Source organism: Cavia porcellus, unplaced genomic scaffold (genome assembly GCF_034190915.1).
Source record: "Cavia porcellus strain 051 isolate PalLab524CR breed Dunkin Hartley unplaced genomic scaffold, mCavPor4.1 scaffold_20, whole genome shotgun sequence".
NCBI classification, from domain to species: domain Eukaryota; kingdom Metazoa; phylum Chordata; class Mammalia; order Rodentia; family Caviidae; genus Cavia; species Cavia porcellus.
This window is the reverse complement of record NW_026947503.1, coordinates 36564046-36578465: the sequence shown is the minus strand read 5'-3', so window position 1 is coordinate 36578465 and position 14420 is coordinate 36564046. Positions and strand designations below refer to the sequence as shown.

The following is a 14420-nucleotide window of genomic DNA, read 5'->3' as shown; positions in this document are numbered from 1 at the left end:
GTTATTATGAGGATAAAGTCAGAGCGAGGGCTATCTTCTTCCATCAGGACAGGAGGAGAAAGTGGGCACAGAGGAGAAGGGATCTTTCAGAACAAAAGAAACTGTCTTTCTCTGCTGAGGTTAAGTATCCACAATCTTTCAGGAGATGGAAGCTGATTGTGGATGTCTTGGGGCACTTCTGTTCAGTGTGCTTGTCCACCTAGGAGGAAAGTGAGTGAACCTTGACCCTGCATCACTTTCTTACCAGTGTCATCTTGCGTGCCAAAGAGTGTGATGAAGACGTTGGCATCTGTGCCTGCATTCTTCTTGTCCCCAGTCTTTATGGTTACTGAGAATGTGGTCAATTTATCTGTTAGGAGGAGATGTGAAGATGATATGGAAAAGAGAGCCATAGAAATCCATGAAGGGGGCTGGGGATTTAGCTCAGTGCCACAAGCACTTGCCTGGCAAGCGTGAGGTTGTGAGTTCAATCCCTAGTACAAAAAAAATAAAGAAAGAAAGAAAAAGAAAATCGATGAAAGGAGGAGGGAGGGGGGGTACATCTTCTGGAAGGGCTTCCTCTGTTCATCTGCTTTGGCTCTATCTCTCCAACAGTTCCTTTGCTCTTTCTATACCTGGGATCCCTGTGGTCATAATGAGTATGTTTCTGTGTTCACACTGGCTATTTGTTTGAATCACTTTACTGGCAGTGTATATTGTTCTGCAGTTATATTTAATCTGAAGACTTCCAGAGAGTGGAAATGATGTCCCCTGATCTTGGTTCACACAGGAATCTCTCAATCAATAGATTAAATAATAATCATTAAATAATAATGATAATAGATTAATCAATAGATTAAAACAGTGAGGAAGTAGGTGAGTCAACTGTGAGAGCCAGAGGTCAATCAAAAGCTCTGGTCTGACTCCTTCAGGCTAGGAGGAGTTTTATGGGTGCAAGTTTCAAGGAAGGGAGTACAGGAATCATTGGACTCCTGCATGAGGATCCTAGAGTGTGTCTGGAGGGAATAACAAAAAGATATTCGGAACTGGCTGCAATAGATTCACCCTGAGCCATTTTCCTTGAAGCAAGTCTTGTTCTAGACATATAGGAACATGTTCCCACTCCAACTTCTGCATTCTTGACATGGAGAAGGGACACTGTCAGAGGAGGTGCCCAGAACCCAGAGGGAGGAAAGGAAGATGGAGGAGAGAAGGTGGGGAAGAAATATGCTCTAGTTTTAGAAACCTTTCTGCTCCAGGGCCAGGTTGTCAAGGGGGTTATTGTCACCATGTCCTCCACTCTCCTCATCCTCACTGGGAAATATATAGGACTCATCCACTGGCAACAGCTCCCTGGACAGTTGGCCATCATCCTCTTCCACTGCTAGCCAGCGTTGGCACGGGAAGTAATACCTGTGAAGTAGAGGCAGAAAGTTTTGGAAAGGTCTCACACAGGAGCAGTCACAGGCCAGAAAGGAGGGTGCACTTCATGGAACTCAAATGCTTCCTTGTCTGTCCTCCACTGGATCATCCTTCCATATTACTCAGCCTACGAATTAACCCATGAGTCACTTGCCTGGGGTAGAAAATAAACATAGGGACATTGTCTTCAGATGCCCCACTGGAGATGATAGTACATGACCCTCAGTCAGGGTTATTTTGGGTGGAAGGATCTAAAAGAGGAAGCTATAGGGCTTGTTCTTGCAATTTCTGGAACCAATCTATTAGCCACAAATACTTCATCAGAGAGTTGTACATAGCAGATGCCCCAGACATGCATACTGAGTAAATAGATTTTGATGGAGTGAATCAATTGTGTTTTCAGAGGGTACAAAGAACATGGCTAAGGAGCTAAAATGGTGACAGTTGGGCCCTCTAGGGAAGGGATGTCCAGTTCTTCATCTCCGTGGAGAAGGATGGTCAGTGTGATGGAGTGCCTGGGCTGAAGGAAGGTGGGGCCAAGACAAGAGATGCAGTAGAGGGGGCAACTAAGAACTCACCCCTGAAGTCAGGTTGTCTTGGTCTAAATCCTGGCTCTTCCATTAACTCTTGTGTGACCTTGAACAAATCCCTTCACCTCTCTATGCCAAGGTCCAGATTTAGTCTGTAGCATGAGAAGACTGCCATTTATCTTTGGGTTTTAAGTAATGAGTCATGTTTGCATGTATGTCCTACCTACTCTTTGGACATACTTCTGTGGGTAAAGGTGGGTTCTCAGTAAGAATTTGCTTATGCTGTTGTCATATTGTTATTATTTTCCTTTCTTTCCTTTCAGCCTTGTCTGGGCTCTCTGAAGGCTACAGGCTAGGTAGCTTTCCTCTAGTTTCTGAACTCCACAATAGCTCAGAGCATCTGGTACTGCAGTCTATCTCTCAAGACAGGGTTACTGCACCCTGTTTGTATCTCCTCCCCTCCTTTGCCCTGATGGATAAAGTCTATTCAGGGGTTTATCCAAGTCTGGGAAGGGGCTGGATTCGAAAGGCCTTGCTTCTTTCTGGTCCCTATGTTCTCCTATGGTCCTTGGTACCTCCAAATGTCATCATGTCAGAGGAACAAAGCATTCCTGAGCTTGAATGGTAGGGAGTGGGTAATTTTATGCTGATAGGCAATGATTTGAAGGTCAGGAGGCTCTCAACCCAGGGTGATGTAAGTTAAATGCCAATTAAACTAGTGTTTTTATGTAAAATGTTAAATGCATACTGTTCCATTTCTCAGTCTTTAAATATTTGAATGGGAAAGTTAACATTTTATTCAATCAAATACAGTAACTTAGGAATAATAGGCTACAGTTCTAAATCATGACCCCTTAATGGGAGAGAAAGGAAGGGGTGGATCAGGGCAAAGACAGAGACAATGAGAGTAGGAAGTCAGTGAGGACAAGGATGGAGAGACGGGGGAACATAAAGAAAGAGCCCAGCAGGTTACCCAGGGAGAGAGAGAACAAAGTCAGAGAGACAGAATGAAGAGCACAAGGCCTCTCATGCTCCATGTGTGAATGCAAGCAGAGAAGCCGAGCCTGGCTCCCGTGGTGCCTGAGCATCATTATCCTCTCCACATCAGCAGCAAGGCATTGAAGGCCCTTAGCACACACACAGCTGCAGCCCAAGCCAGCAGATCTCATCTTGAATTTGCTGCCTAGACAGAGTTGCAGCTGAGCTGTGGCTGGGAGCTGGACATTTAGACTTCTTGTGTCCTAGGCATAACCAACACACTTAGAGGGCAGGAGGAGTCTGGGCCTGCTGACTCCTTCCTGTCCCACACTCCTTCCTGAATAAGTCCCCTCAGGCATCTTTCTGGACCCAGAGAAGGAGGAGGTAGAAGATTTAAGGAACAAAGAGAAGGAGATGTGTGCAGGTGATCTGGACCAGATTTGCATCAAGTTGCTTAATAAGGACAGAAAAGGAAAAAGCAAGGACCTGAGTGAGCAAAAACTTCAAATCAGGTGTCAGACCGAAGCTTGGGATCATTAAAAAAAATCTCATTTGCAAGTGAAAGTTGAATGAGGAAATTGCAAAGCTGAGTGTTACAAAATTTAAGTCATTTCATATGCAGTTTCTCACTTTGTGTACAAGCTAAAGGCAGGACAACATCAAGTATAAATGAGCTGGTGCCAAGAACAAGCATCTGGAACTCACGTACTTTAGGTCTGTGTCTACTCTGCCAGGTTCTCTTCTAGGTCCTGAGAAGCACACGGCAGTGTCAGCAGAGAGGAAGTCATTACTTACACATTTTGTGCAGGGAGGTGAGCAAGGGCCCACCACACCAGTTTACTGGAGGTCAGATGACAAGTGACACAGAGAAAAAGAGGGGACGGGCAGCATCCTGACCTCACTGAGAAGACGACATCTGCAGAGATCCATCTAAAAATGCACAAAGGTGAGTCACAAGGGAAAGCAGTGCCAGGAAGAGGCACAGGAAATGCAAAGGCCTGGTGGTGGGTCCATGCTTGTAGGGCTCAAGGAACAGCGGGAGATGAAGAAGGACCAGGAAAGAGACGTAGGAGGGGGTGTGGGGCTGACCCCACAGGTCAGGGAGGCTTCTGAAAGGCACTGGACCTTCCTGTGAGTGAAACAGAACTTCTTCATGTGTTTAAGCAGAGATGTGACATGATCCTGGTCAGTAAGAGAGTCTGCAGGAAACAGAGCGAGCAGTCAGGAGGCTTTAAAGGGGGAATGGAGGGTGAAGATGGGATCCAATTCGTGTTCTCCTTTGGAAAGAGCCAACATGCCCAGCCAATGGGTTGGGAGTGGCAAGGAGGAGTCAAGCATGTCCAGGGTGCATGTAGGCTGGTGATTTGGTTCAGGGCAGTTGTAACATGTCAGTGTCTATAACCCTCTCGGCTGCAAAACCCTTCTTCCTGAGCTACAAAGGTTGGGAGAGCCTGGAGACCTGCATAGTGTAGGGAAAAGCAGTGTCAAAGAGAGACAGAGACAGACAGAGAGACAGACAGACTCACTATTGTGATTGTTTCTTTTGAACGTCTGCAGTTTCTTTTCTATCTCCCATAGTGGGAAATAGACTTGCTCTGACTTGCTCTTGGGGTGAAGGTTGTTGAAGCCAGCTCATCACAGAGTCCTTAGTCAGACAGGATTTATTAAAAGAGTGTTAACTAGTGACACAGGAAAGAATGGGAAGGAAGAGGAGGAGGTGCAGAAAGGAAGGAAGGTGGAAGACAGTGAAGGAAGGTGGAGGCAGGGAGGAAGGGTGGAAAGAAAGGGCCCAAAGAAAGAAAAAGATTTCATTCACAAAGGTGGCAAAAATTGTATCAGGCATAAACTTAACAAAAAAGCTGAGTGCAGAATTGTAAAGCATTACTGAAAGTCATAAAGGAACAGTTGGATAAGTGGAAAAATGTACCTGGAGGTGGCACTTAATATTCTAACTATGCAATTCTTCACACATATATTTAATGGCAGAACAATCAAAATTCCAGCCAGATCTTTTTTCAAATCACTTACTGCCTTGATTTGAAAAAGGTAAGAATGGGAAATATTTTAAAATAATAATGAAAGAGGACAAATACTGCCAGATATTTAAATATATTACAAGGCTACAATAATTTTTAAATTGTTGGGTTGGACCAGAAATGTCAAATGGATGGAACAGAAGAACCCTGGAAGAACCATAAGGGGAAGCAAGGGATGTTCCCAGTTTGTTTTAAGACTATGGGTTAGCAGCCCTTTATGTTTCTCTAGTTTAAATGCCTTAGGGTTTCAGAACTCCATGCGTGAATGCATGTGTGTTACTAGAGGTTGAACTTAGGGCCTTCTCACCAGGCTATATACCCAGTTCTTTTTTATTTTGAGACAGGGCCTCACTAAGTTGCTAAATTGCCCAGGCTGGGTTTGAATTTGTAATCCTCCTGCCTCAGCCTTCCGGAGTGCTGGGATTACAGGTGTGCACTACCACAGCCAGCCAGGACATTTTGAGAAGTAAGCTGCCCTGGCATCACTAAGGACATTTATGAGAAGAGGAAATGAAGGCCATACTTACGAAGCTTCTTGTCCATGCTAACCTGAAATTTTCTGGCAGAGATGAGACTCTGGCCAAGGCCCTGGTTCCCAGCTACGGGATTGTCTTATGGCTCCTGTGAGCTACCACCATGACTTCATGGAAACTGTAACACTGGGTCATCTGTGAACTGGGCCTGTGTCCCCTTGGGATGAGGGGACAAAATGAGGTGAAAGATGGGGTGAGCCCCATCACCTCTGTCCAGCCTGTGTGCTCCAAGAGACTGCAGGCTTCAGGGCAGGAAGTGATTTTAATTTAACAAACATTCATTATGTGTCCACTAAATGTTAGGTACTGGCAGGCCCCCATCAGTCCCAACACCCTATCAGTAACTTACAGACTTTTCTCTGCCCCCTCTTACTCATACAAAGGGGCCTTCTTTCACCTTATTGCCCTGGGACCCTCTCACCCAAGAGGCTGTGTGGTCTAATGGTAAGAAACATAGCAAAGACACAGTTTGACCTGCTCAGATTCATTGGCTTTGAGGCTGGCCAGGTTTTTCACTTCTCCCAGGCAGAGCTCCTTTATCAGGGAAAGACCTATGACTGTTTCCAGGCCAGCTCAGGTGGTGGCTGTGTCTCTAGCAGGCCCACTATCTACTTAAGTACATCTCACAAGCTGAGCATGGGTTTTGCATTTTATGGTTGCGGGGGGGGGGGAGGCTAACAAAGGGTAATAGTTTGTGTGGTGACATTTATAAGAAATTCAAATTTCTGCATCAATTTTTTTTGAGATACAGTCATATGCACCTCCCCCATACCCCACCACTTAGATATCATCTGTGCTCAGTCAGTAGAGAGGTTGCTGGCAAGAACAAATGGCCCACAAAGCCAGAAATATGTTCTATGTGGCCTTTACAGGAAAGGCTGCTAAGCCCTGGCCTAGAACCTCAAAACAAGGTGCTGGGAAGTTGCTTGCTCCAAGGAGAGTCCCTGGGTGAGTGAAGCCTGGTCATAGAGATTAGGCCAGGATAGGAGTGATAGGAACTGATTCTTACCTCTTGGAATGGGTGGTCAAGAGCTACTAGAGTAGATGTACTACCAGATTGTCAACTGACAGGGCAAGCTACTCTGGGAGGATGCACAGTGGAGGGGGAACAGGCAATGCCCATTTGACCTACTGCATGAGCAAACTCATCCTGGTAGCTGGGACAGATGTCACAGTCAACCCACCCTTGCCCTTTACCCATCCTCAGTGTCTATTCTAGGACAATATTAGTGGCAGGCAAGGCCTTCTCCACCCCTCCAGCCACACTCACGTGGTCTCACTGTTCATGTCGGTGATGTCTATTCTGTCCAGGAACCAGCCTGGTCTGTTGCCTGTATTGTCATGGCGAATACGTATCTTGGTCAGAGCTCCCAGGTCAATAGCATAGATGGTGAAGGTGTCTGTCTAGGAAGAGGGAGAGTAGTACTCAGAGGGGTGAGACCCATTCTCTCCTTCCCTTGCCATCAGCTCCACTCTCCAAGGACCTGGGCACCCAGAGGTGGAAAATAAGGCCCCAAACTACAGGCTTGGGGATGATGGACAGTGTCTCATGGGTCTGGTGTTTGTCCTGTGCTATTTTTTTTCAAGCTATCTCTGCCATGGTACCTTCTCAACTTCATTGTTTCCAGGAAGGTAGAGGCAGAGGTGAGAGGCAGAGGTGAGACAGTTTGCAGTTGTGAGGTATGCGTGTGTGTGTGTGTGTGTGTGTGTGTGTGCATGCGTGTGCGTGTGTTGACGGGAAGGTGCACTGAGACCATAGGCTTGTGTGTGGGCATGTAGATCATCTCCTTCAATCGCAAATTTTGTTAAGTACTTGTTATGAGCTAATCCTATGCAAACAGAAACAGAAGACTTGAATTTGCTCCCCATGTAGGTGGGAAGCTGGGTGTGACTCATACACATGTATGTGAGTCACCATATGCACTGGAGGAAGCAGACCACACTAGGATCCTAGAAATGGATAGACTTTTCTTGGGAATATATTTTTTGACTCTGCTTTGAAAAAAGGTTTCAAATCTTCTGAAAACTTGCAGAAATACTACTGTACAAGTAGTACAATGAATGCTTTCACACCTTCACTTAGATTTTGTACTTATGCACAATATTTGCTATGCCTCATCCTTATTTGCTACTCTCTCATCCCTCTTTCCTTTCCTCTTCCCTTCCCTCCCTTCCTTTCACCTCCTGGCCCTCCTCTCCTCTTCTTGTTTCTGATTTAGTTCAAAGTAAGTGGCAGATACCATGATCGTGTTTCCCTAAACAATTCAGCATGGATTTTCAAGGAACAAAAACACTCATCTAATCCCTGAGCAGTGATCAAATCAGGAACCTTAACACTCTCAACATCAGTACAACAGTCAACATCAACACAGTATTGACATTCATCACATAATGATGGGGATATGTTCTGAGAAATATGTTGCCAGGTGATATTTGTCATTATGCAAACAAACATCATATAGTGTACTTACACAAGTCAAAATGACTACAATGTTACTAGGTGATGTAATCATATGGGATTACTGTAATATATGTCATTTGTGTTTATTGAACACCATTGTTGTTATGCAACATGTGATTGTAATATCATGTAATATATAGTGCATATTAAAATTTCACCAATTGTATCAGTTTTGTCCATTGCAATAATTTTTTCCCAGCCCAGGAATATAGTTGCTATGGTTTTTAATGGAGAATAATAAAATGAAGATCTCCAAGTCATGTCAAGGAGTTCTGAATGAAAATTTGGGGATTGAGAATACAAAGCAACTAATGTACCTGTAAGTATTTTAAAGGATTTGGTTTATTGTTTTTCTTTCTCTGGGTTGAAGAGAAAACCTGGTTTTGGGATATGCAAAATCTTAAAGGATAGAAACAGCAGTTTTAGTTTTCGTTCTTTTTCCTCTACCTGGAAGAGGGAGGTACATGCATTTATTTCATAGCTTCCTCAGAATGTAGTTAGGTGTTCTCAGCCTGTCACACTTCCACACATTATTGGCCTGACTCAAGCTTAGCCACTGTGAAGCACCAACCGCTGCTCAGGGGAAAACACACTTTTCTCAAACTGGCCTTCCACATTTCCACCTCCACATCTACATTTCTGTGGATCTGTCTTTTGCAAACATCCTTTACCGTTATCTGTACACATACATTATCCACCAAGTCTTCTCCACAATACTATCTTAAAGATAGCCTGCTCAGTGCCTGAGTACCTACTGCGGGATACTACTCTCTAGTTGGTCCCAAGCCTATGGACTCCATGTACTGGAGTATGTCTGTGCTTTTCTCATCCTCCCACGCCCAGAAAGCATTAGTGCTTACAGAAGAGGTACTGCCATCAGACTTAGGAAGACTGAAGGGAGCACCTGGCTAGACACACAGCAGACACCATACTGGGTGGAGCAGTTGTAAGAGGGCATTGTGCTCTGTATCTGGACTCCCCTCCCAACAGACCCAGAGACCAGAGATCACGTACTCTACCTGCCCCTGCTCAAACTTGTTGGACTTGTCTGATTTCTTCAGGGGTCGCTCGCCTGTGTCCCCATACTCCTCACCGTAGATTGTCAGATACACATTGGCATCAGTGCCAGCTTTGGGCACATTCCCTGTGATCACTTGGACCTCGTAGGTATTGGCTAGAGACAAAGAAACATGCAGCATTGAGGGCACAGGGTTGTGAGGTGAACTGAAGCCCAGCTTCACAGATTCATACAGATCCTTGGAGTAGGATTTATCATATATCTACACTAAACTGGCCTGAACTTCCCCCAACCCAAGATGTCTCTTGACCATGCGACCAAGAGCAACATTTGGTCTCAGCAACCCTCCAATCATGTCCACACATTTAGTTATAAGGAATTGTATCAGGGCTCCTCCCAGAGTCACTGGTTCCTCCCGAGGACAAGGTAACGTTTAGCCTCAAATAGAACTCTCTGGCAGGTCTTCAGATACCAGTCAAGAGAGCTAGTTGGGAACCACAATGAGTTTCCACCTATGTGGCCTTCATGTGAAGGAAATGGAGTTACCCTTGCCCCTCCCTGGTCCCTTTAGGGGACACCTGGCCCCTCCTCAGGCTTACGCTCAGGACCCGGCCGGCCTGCTGGCACCAGCTCCACGACAAGCTCATTGTCCTCCTTGCCCCGGGCCAGCCAGCGGTGGACTTCGAACTTGTATTGCTCAATCACTTCCTGCATCCCTGGCCCAAACTCTTCCTCTTCCTCCTCCTCCTCAGTCTCTTCCTCTTCCTCCTCTTCAGACGAGGACTCTTCCGACGAGGACTCCTCTTCCTCACCCTCGTCCTCCTCATCGCTGCCCTTCTTCTTTTTCTTCTTTTTCCTCTGCAGCTTTGCCTTCAGTCGCTCCTTCTTGAGCACCTGCCGCAGTTTGTCCTTTTCCTTCTTCCTCCGGGCCTCTTCCTCAGGTGTCAGGTCCTCCTCTTGCACCACCAGGTGCCGCAGCCATACCATATCCACAAACCAGCTGGGCCCAAAGCCATCTCCTGTGTGCCACAGCCGAATCTTGTAGATTTCGCCCACATCCACCGCCTCCAGCTGGGCAAAGTGCAGGGAAGCGGTTGGGGTCGTTCCTGGTGTCCTCCCTGCCTCCCCAACAGAACCAGGCCCAGAGCCTGGTGCTGGGCTGCAGCCCAGGGACAGAGGCCTCTATGCTTAGCAGCCGCTCCTGGCTCCCTCTCTCCGACCATACCCACTCCCTCAACCTGCCCGCCCCCCAAATATGTTTCTTTCTAACCACTATCATGGTAAAGATGTTTCTGTCTTCTTGATCACATGTGCATGCGCGCGCGCACACACACACACACACACACACACAGGGCACTCATTCCTAGATTCCTAGTTCCATGTCTTCACTCTCACAGTTCCCTCACCTGCCTGCCTCTATTCCCTCCTTACCTCTAAGGTCCATTCAAAGCTGTCCATTTAGTCCTCTACTTTACTATTATTATGATTTTAAAATTTGTGCTTTTTTGTGGTCTTACTCCAAACTTTTTTGGTATCAAGCATATATGACCATATATGAATGCTTTAAAAAGTGTTCTTTTTAAAAAAAAATATCTTACTCATGCCCCTAGAAGCCCCAGGTCCTTCCTAACACATGGCTTGTTTATCTGGTTGTCTTCTCCTTAATCATTCAGTAGGGGCCCAAAACTTGGCTCTGGTCCTGGCCTACCCTGGATACCCTCTTTGTCCTCTCAAACTTAAGAGAACATAATTTTGCATCTCTCCCTACTTGTCAGGGCTTGAAAGGTAGTGTGTTGGGTCCTCAGCCCCAGACCATACTGTTACTCTACCCTGGATGCCACACTGTCAGGCAGGAAGGGCCTGAACTCAGATGAGGTCTGGTTCCTGCAGACCTCCAGGGGAAAGCTCCCATGAGTCCTTGCTAGTGGGGCTCCTGTTAAGCATCCTGATGCTGATGAGCCACTGTTTGTGCCTTTGACCTTCTTAAAACCAGGTCTCACCATGTATCCCTCCTGCATTCCAGGGAAACTGGAGCCCAAGGCTGTCCCATAGATACTCAATGTCCTGTGATTCAATTCCAGACCTACATGAGTATATAGATGTCCTCAACTTAAGTTTATGAATCCACAATGTGGTCAAGACACTTTTGTGAGAAAATTCTCAGTCAAGATAGACATCAGGACCCAGCAAAAGCAGAATTTATCTTCAGCTTTTTGGGAGATGTGTGCTGGACTTGGTAACCCATTAGCTTCCCTCCCTCATATTTCCTGGGTCACAGTACCTCCATAATATCTTTCTCAAAGAAGCCTGCTTGTGACACCACATGCTTGCATCTGTCTGCCTAGCTGGGGCTGCATACACTACACCCAGTGAGCTGGCCTCTGAGAGGTACACTGCTGGGTTGCATCCCCATAACATTCCTGACATTGACTTTTTGGATCATTATAGGGATGGTGAATCAGCCAAGCAAAAGTTAGGTTTTAACCAAAGCTCAGGAAGTCAAATATATGTGGCTTAGCCTTCTCGCCATTTATGAGGGCATTCAACTCAATGAGGCATCATCATTTCTAAAATCCAGACACCTGTGACCCTGGTCTGGTCCCAGTACCAAGAATTTCTCTTCTGGGAGTGAGGTAAGACCCCTTTATTGAAGAATAATGTGCCTGTGGTACATAAACACAAATAGAATAGCCAGCATGAATGTGCTCCCTGCTGATACACACCATGTGCATGCACACATGCATGCTATCATGTCCAAAGTAAAATATGCATGTGCCACTCAAGGAGTACTTCCTTGCATCGTCTTGACTACGAAGAACGTGCTCACATACATATCTATCTTCTTTTGACAAAGAGATTTACAAAAGGAAATAAGGAGGCCTGAGACACTCAGAACATGGTATGAAATTCCACTACTTCTCAGATTCTGCCTACAAAGCATGAGTCACTAACCAGAGAGTGGGTGGAAGGACCCCAGCCTTTGTGACGTCTTGAGTTAAATAAGAATCACCTACTCCAGAAATCTCAGAATTGGCAACATGTTAGTACCACTAGTAGAACTTTAAATGAAAGACATGCCAAAAAATACATCCAACCTTGACAGACTCTGATTTAACTGGTCTCAATGTGGGCCAAGCAGTACCTTTTCTTAAAGTTCCCCAGATAACCTGAACATGAGGTCAAGCATAAAAAGCCCTGTTGTAACCCAATCCTCTCATTTCAAGCCAAAAACTCAGGTACAGTGAGAGGGTGTTACTTTTCAAGTTCACAAGGTAGAAATTGGCCAAAAAACCTGGTGCTTAATCCCAGTTAAAAACTCTTGAAATTGGCCAAAAAACCTGGTGCTTAATCCCAGTTAAAAACTCTACCAGGTCAGCTCTTCTCAAGAACCCTCAGGAAGCCAAGAGAGTCTTTGTCCGACTTGTCCTCAACTGGCTAGAGGACAGTCCATTCTCCAGTGGGTGTTAGCTGATGAAATAAGGGCACCTAGGGAACCATCTTGTTGTCCTATGGGCCCCTGTGGGCACCCTGCTGCCACGCCCCCACACACCTGGAACACATCCTTGGATCCCCGATCAAACACTTTGGAGCGGCTGGAGAGGGAGAGTACTTCGGTCTTGCCTTCTTCACCATAGATCTGCATGTAGACTCTGGCAGTGGTGCCTGCACCACCCACATCCCCAGTCCAGATCTCAACCTCATAGTGGACCACTGTGTGGGCACATGTGAGAGAAATGGGACATTTAGTAATAATGATAATAACAAAACAAATATTTCCAGAGCTCTTCCACATGCCTGGTGCTTCTTGGTCATCATCTTATGTAAGCTTCTCACCAATACATAATTATAACCATTTGCATTTTACAAATGGACAAACAATACTTAGAGGAATTGTGTAAGTAGTGGAAATGGCAAACCTAAGCTTTCAGTCTGGCCATTCACATGTGTATCGCATGTGTTCTTCGGTAGGAATAAGGAGAGCTCAATATAACAGCTGGCAGTGCCTGCTTTCTATCTACATGCTATGCTTTGAATGTTTGTCCGCTCCATGTTGAAATTTAGTTGGTGTTGTAGGGCTAGAGACTTAAGATTTGATTGGGTCACAAGGGCTCCACCCTAATGGGTGGGATTAATGACATTATCAAAGGATGAGTCTGGCTCCCTCTTTCTCGTCCTCTTACCTTTGAAATAATATTACTTATTAAAGCATCAGAAGGTGGAAATGAATTACAGGCATGTGTCAGTAGAGGGAATATCTCAAGGGAATGCAGTGTGTCCCAGAAGAACTACGATACCACATTGTCTGTCAGCATGACTGTTTTAGGACTGGCCTCTCAACAATGGTATAAGACAATGTCATGATTTCTTATCAAGTAAAGAGTGTTACATTCAATTAATTGATCTTTATTACCATGGCAATGGAAGACATTAGGGGCTAAAGAGGACTGGCTGAGATATTAGATTGAACTAAGAGCAAGGTGGGAAGGTGTGTGGACCACAAGGCTCTCTATGAAAGCCAGAAGTCCTCCTGGAGAGGAGCCCTGACTCCGTTTCCTCCCCCAGTTCTCTGCACCACAGACTGTCACCATCATATGAAATGAGGAAGGAGAACCATGAGCATTCAGAGAATGAGACTGAGTTGTTGGGAACTGAAAGACGGCAACCTGAAATAAAATATTCAACAGCAAGATAAAATCAAGGGTGTTTCCTAAAAGCAGAAAGGAAATTACCCAAGGACAAAAAGACAGATGATAGAAAAAAGATAAAAAGTCAGAGGAAATTTAATATACAAACAAGAGTTCAGTTCTAGAGACAACAGAGGAAATAGACTTAAAATTGTTGGACACACAACCCTAAAAGCTAAAAAAGTAAAAATACTTCAAGGTGCTATGAGTTTCCAGAACAGTGAATGGAAGTAAAATCACAAAAGACACTCTGACAATTTCAGAATGTCCAAAATAAAGATAAGATTAGAGTGGATTTAGAGAGGGAAAAACCCTCAGATAGCAGACTACAATTATGGGAACTGGAAGACGGCAGAATAATTCTTTCTAAACTCTAAGGAAATGAGTTCTAACTCAAAATTCTGTAGTGAGTCAAATTGTGAATTGAATGTAAAAGTCCACAAAGGATATATATAAGTATATCAGGTATAATAATCATCTTCCATACACTCAGGAGATAAAAGTGGAGAATGTGTTTTGCTAAAATAGAATAAGCCAAAAGAGAAGAAGACATGAAGTCCAAGAAATGGGAGATCCAACAGGGAAAAAATTCAAGACAATGATTGTTTTAAAGCTGGTTAAAACGAGGTCCCCAAATGACATCGGGGAGGGAGAGCAGAGGCAGAAAACCATCAGAGTACCCAACGTGTTGCACACATGGAAACAACTTTGGTTCTACAGGGTATTTGGAGATTAGATGGTTTTATAGGCTGAATTGTGAGTTCCTCACTCTTACACT

At 45.1% G+C, this 14420-nt stretch overlaps 1 protein-coding gene across 2 annotated transcripts in view; it reads right to left on the bottom strand.

The window, feature by feature from the left end:
- Window positions 1-14420, bottom strand: part of Loxhd1 (lipoxygenase homology PLAT domains 1) — a 165234-nt gene that overhangs the window by 57303 nt on the left and 93511 nt on the right. For both annotated transcript variants that reach the window (XM_063231735.1, XM_003474065.4), the window contains exons 18-23: window positions 12508-12668; window positions 9557-10028; window positions 8959-9113; window positions 6749-6882; window positions 1226-1392; window positions 245-349 (exon numbers count right to left, since the gene is read on the bottom strand). In XM_063231735.1, coding sequence (XP_063087805.1) covers window positions 245-349; window positions 1226-1392; window positions 6749-6882; window positions 8959-9113; window positions 9557-10028; window positions 12508-12668 — 1194 coding nt within the window. The remainder of the gene's footprint in view (window positions 1-244; window positions 350-1225; window positions 1393-6748; window positions 6883-8958; window positions 9114-9556; window positions 10029-12507; window positions 12669-14420) is intronic.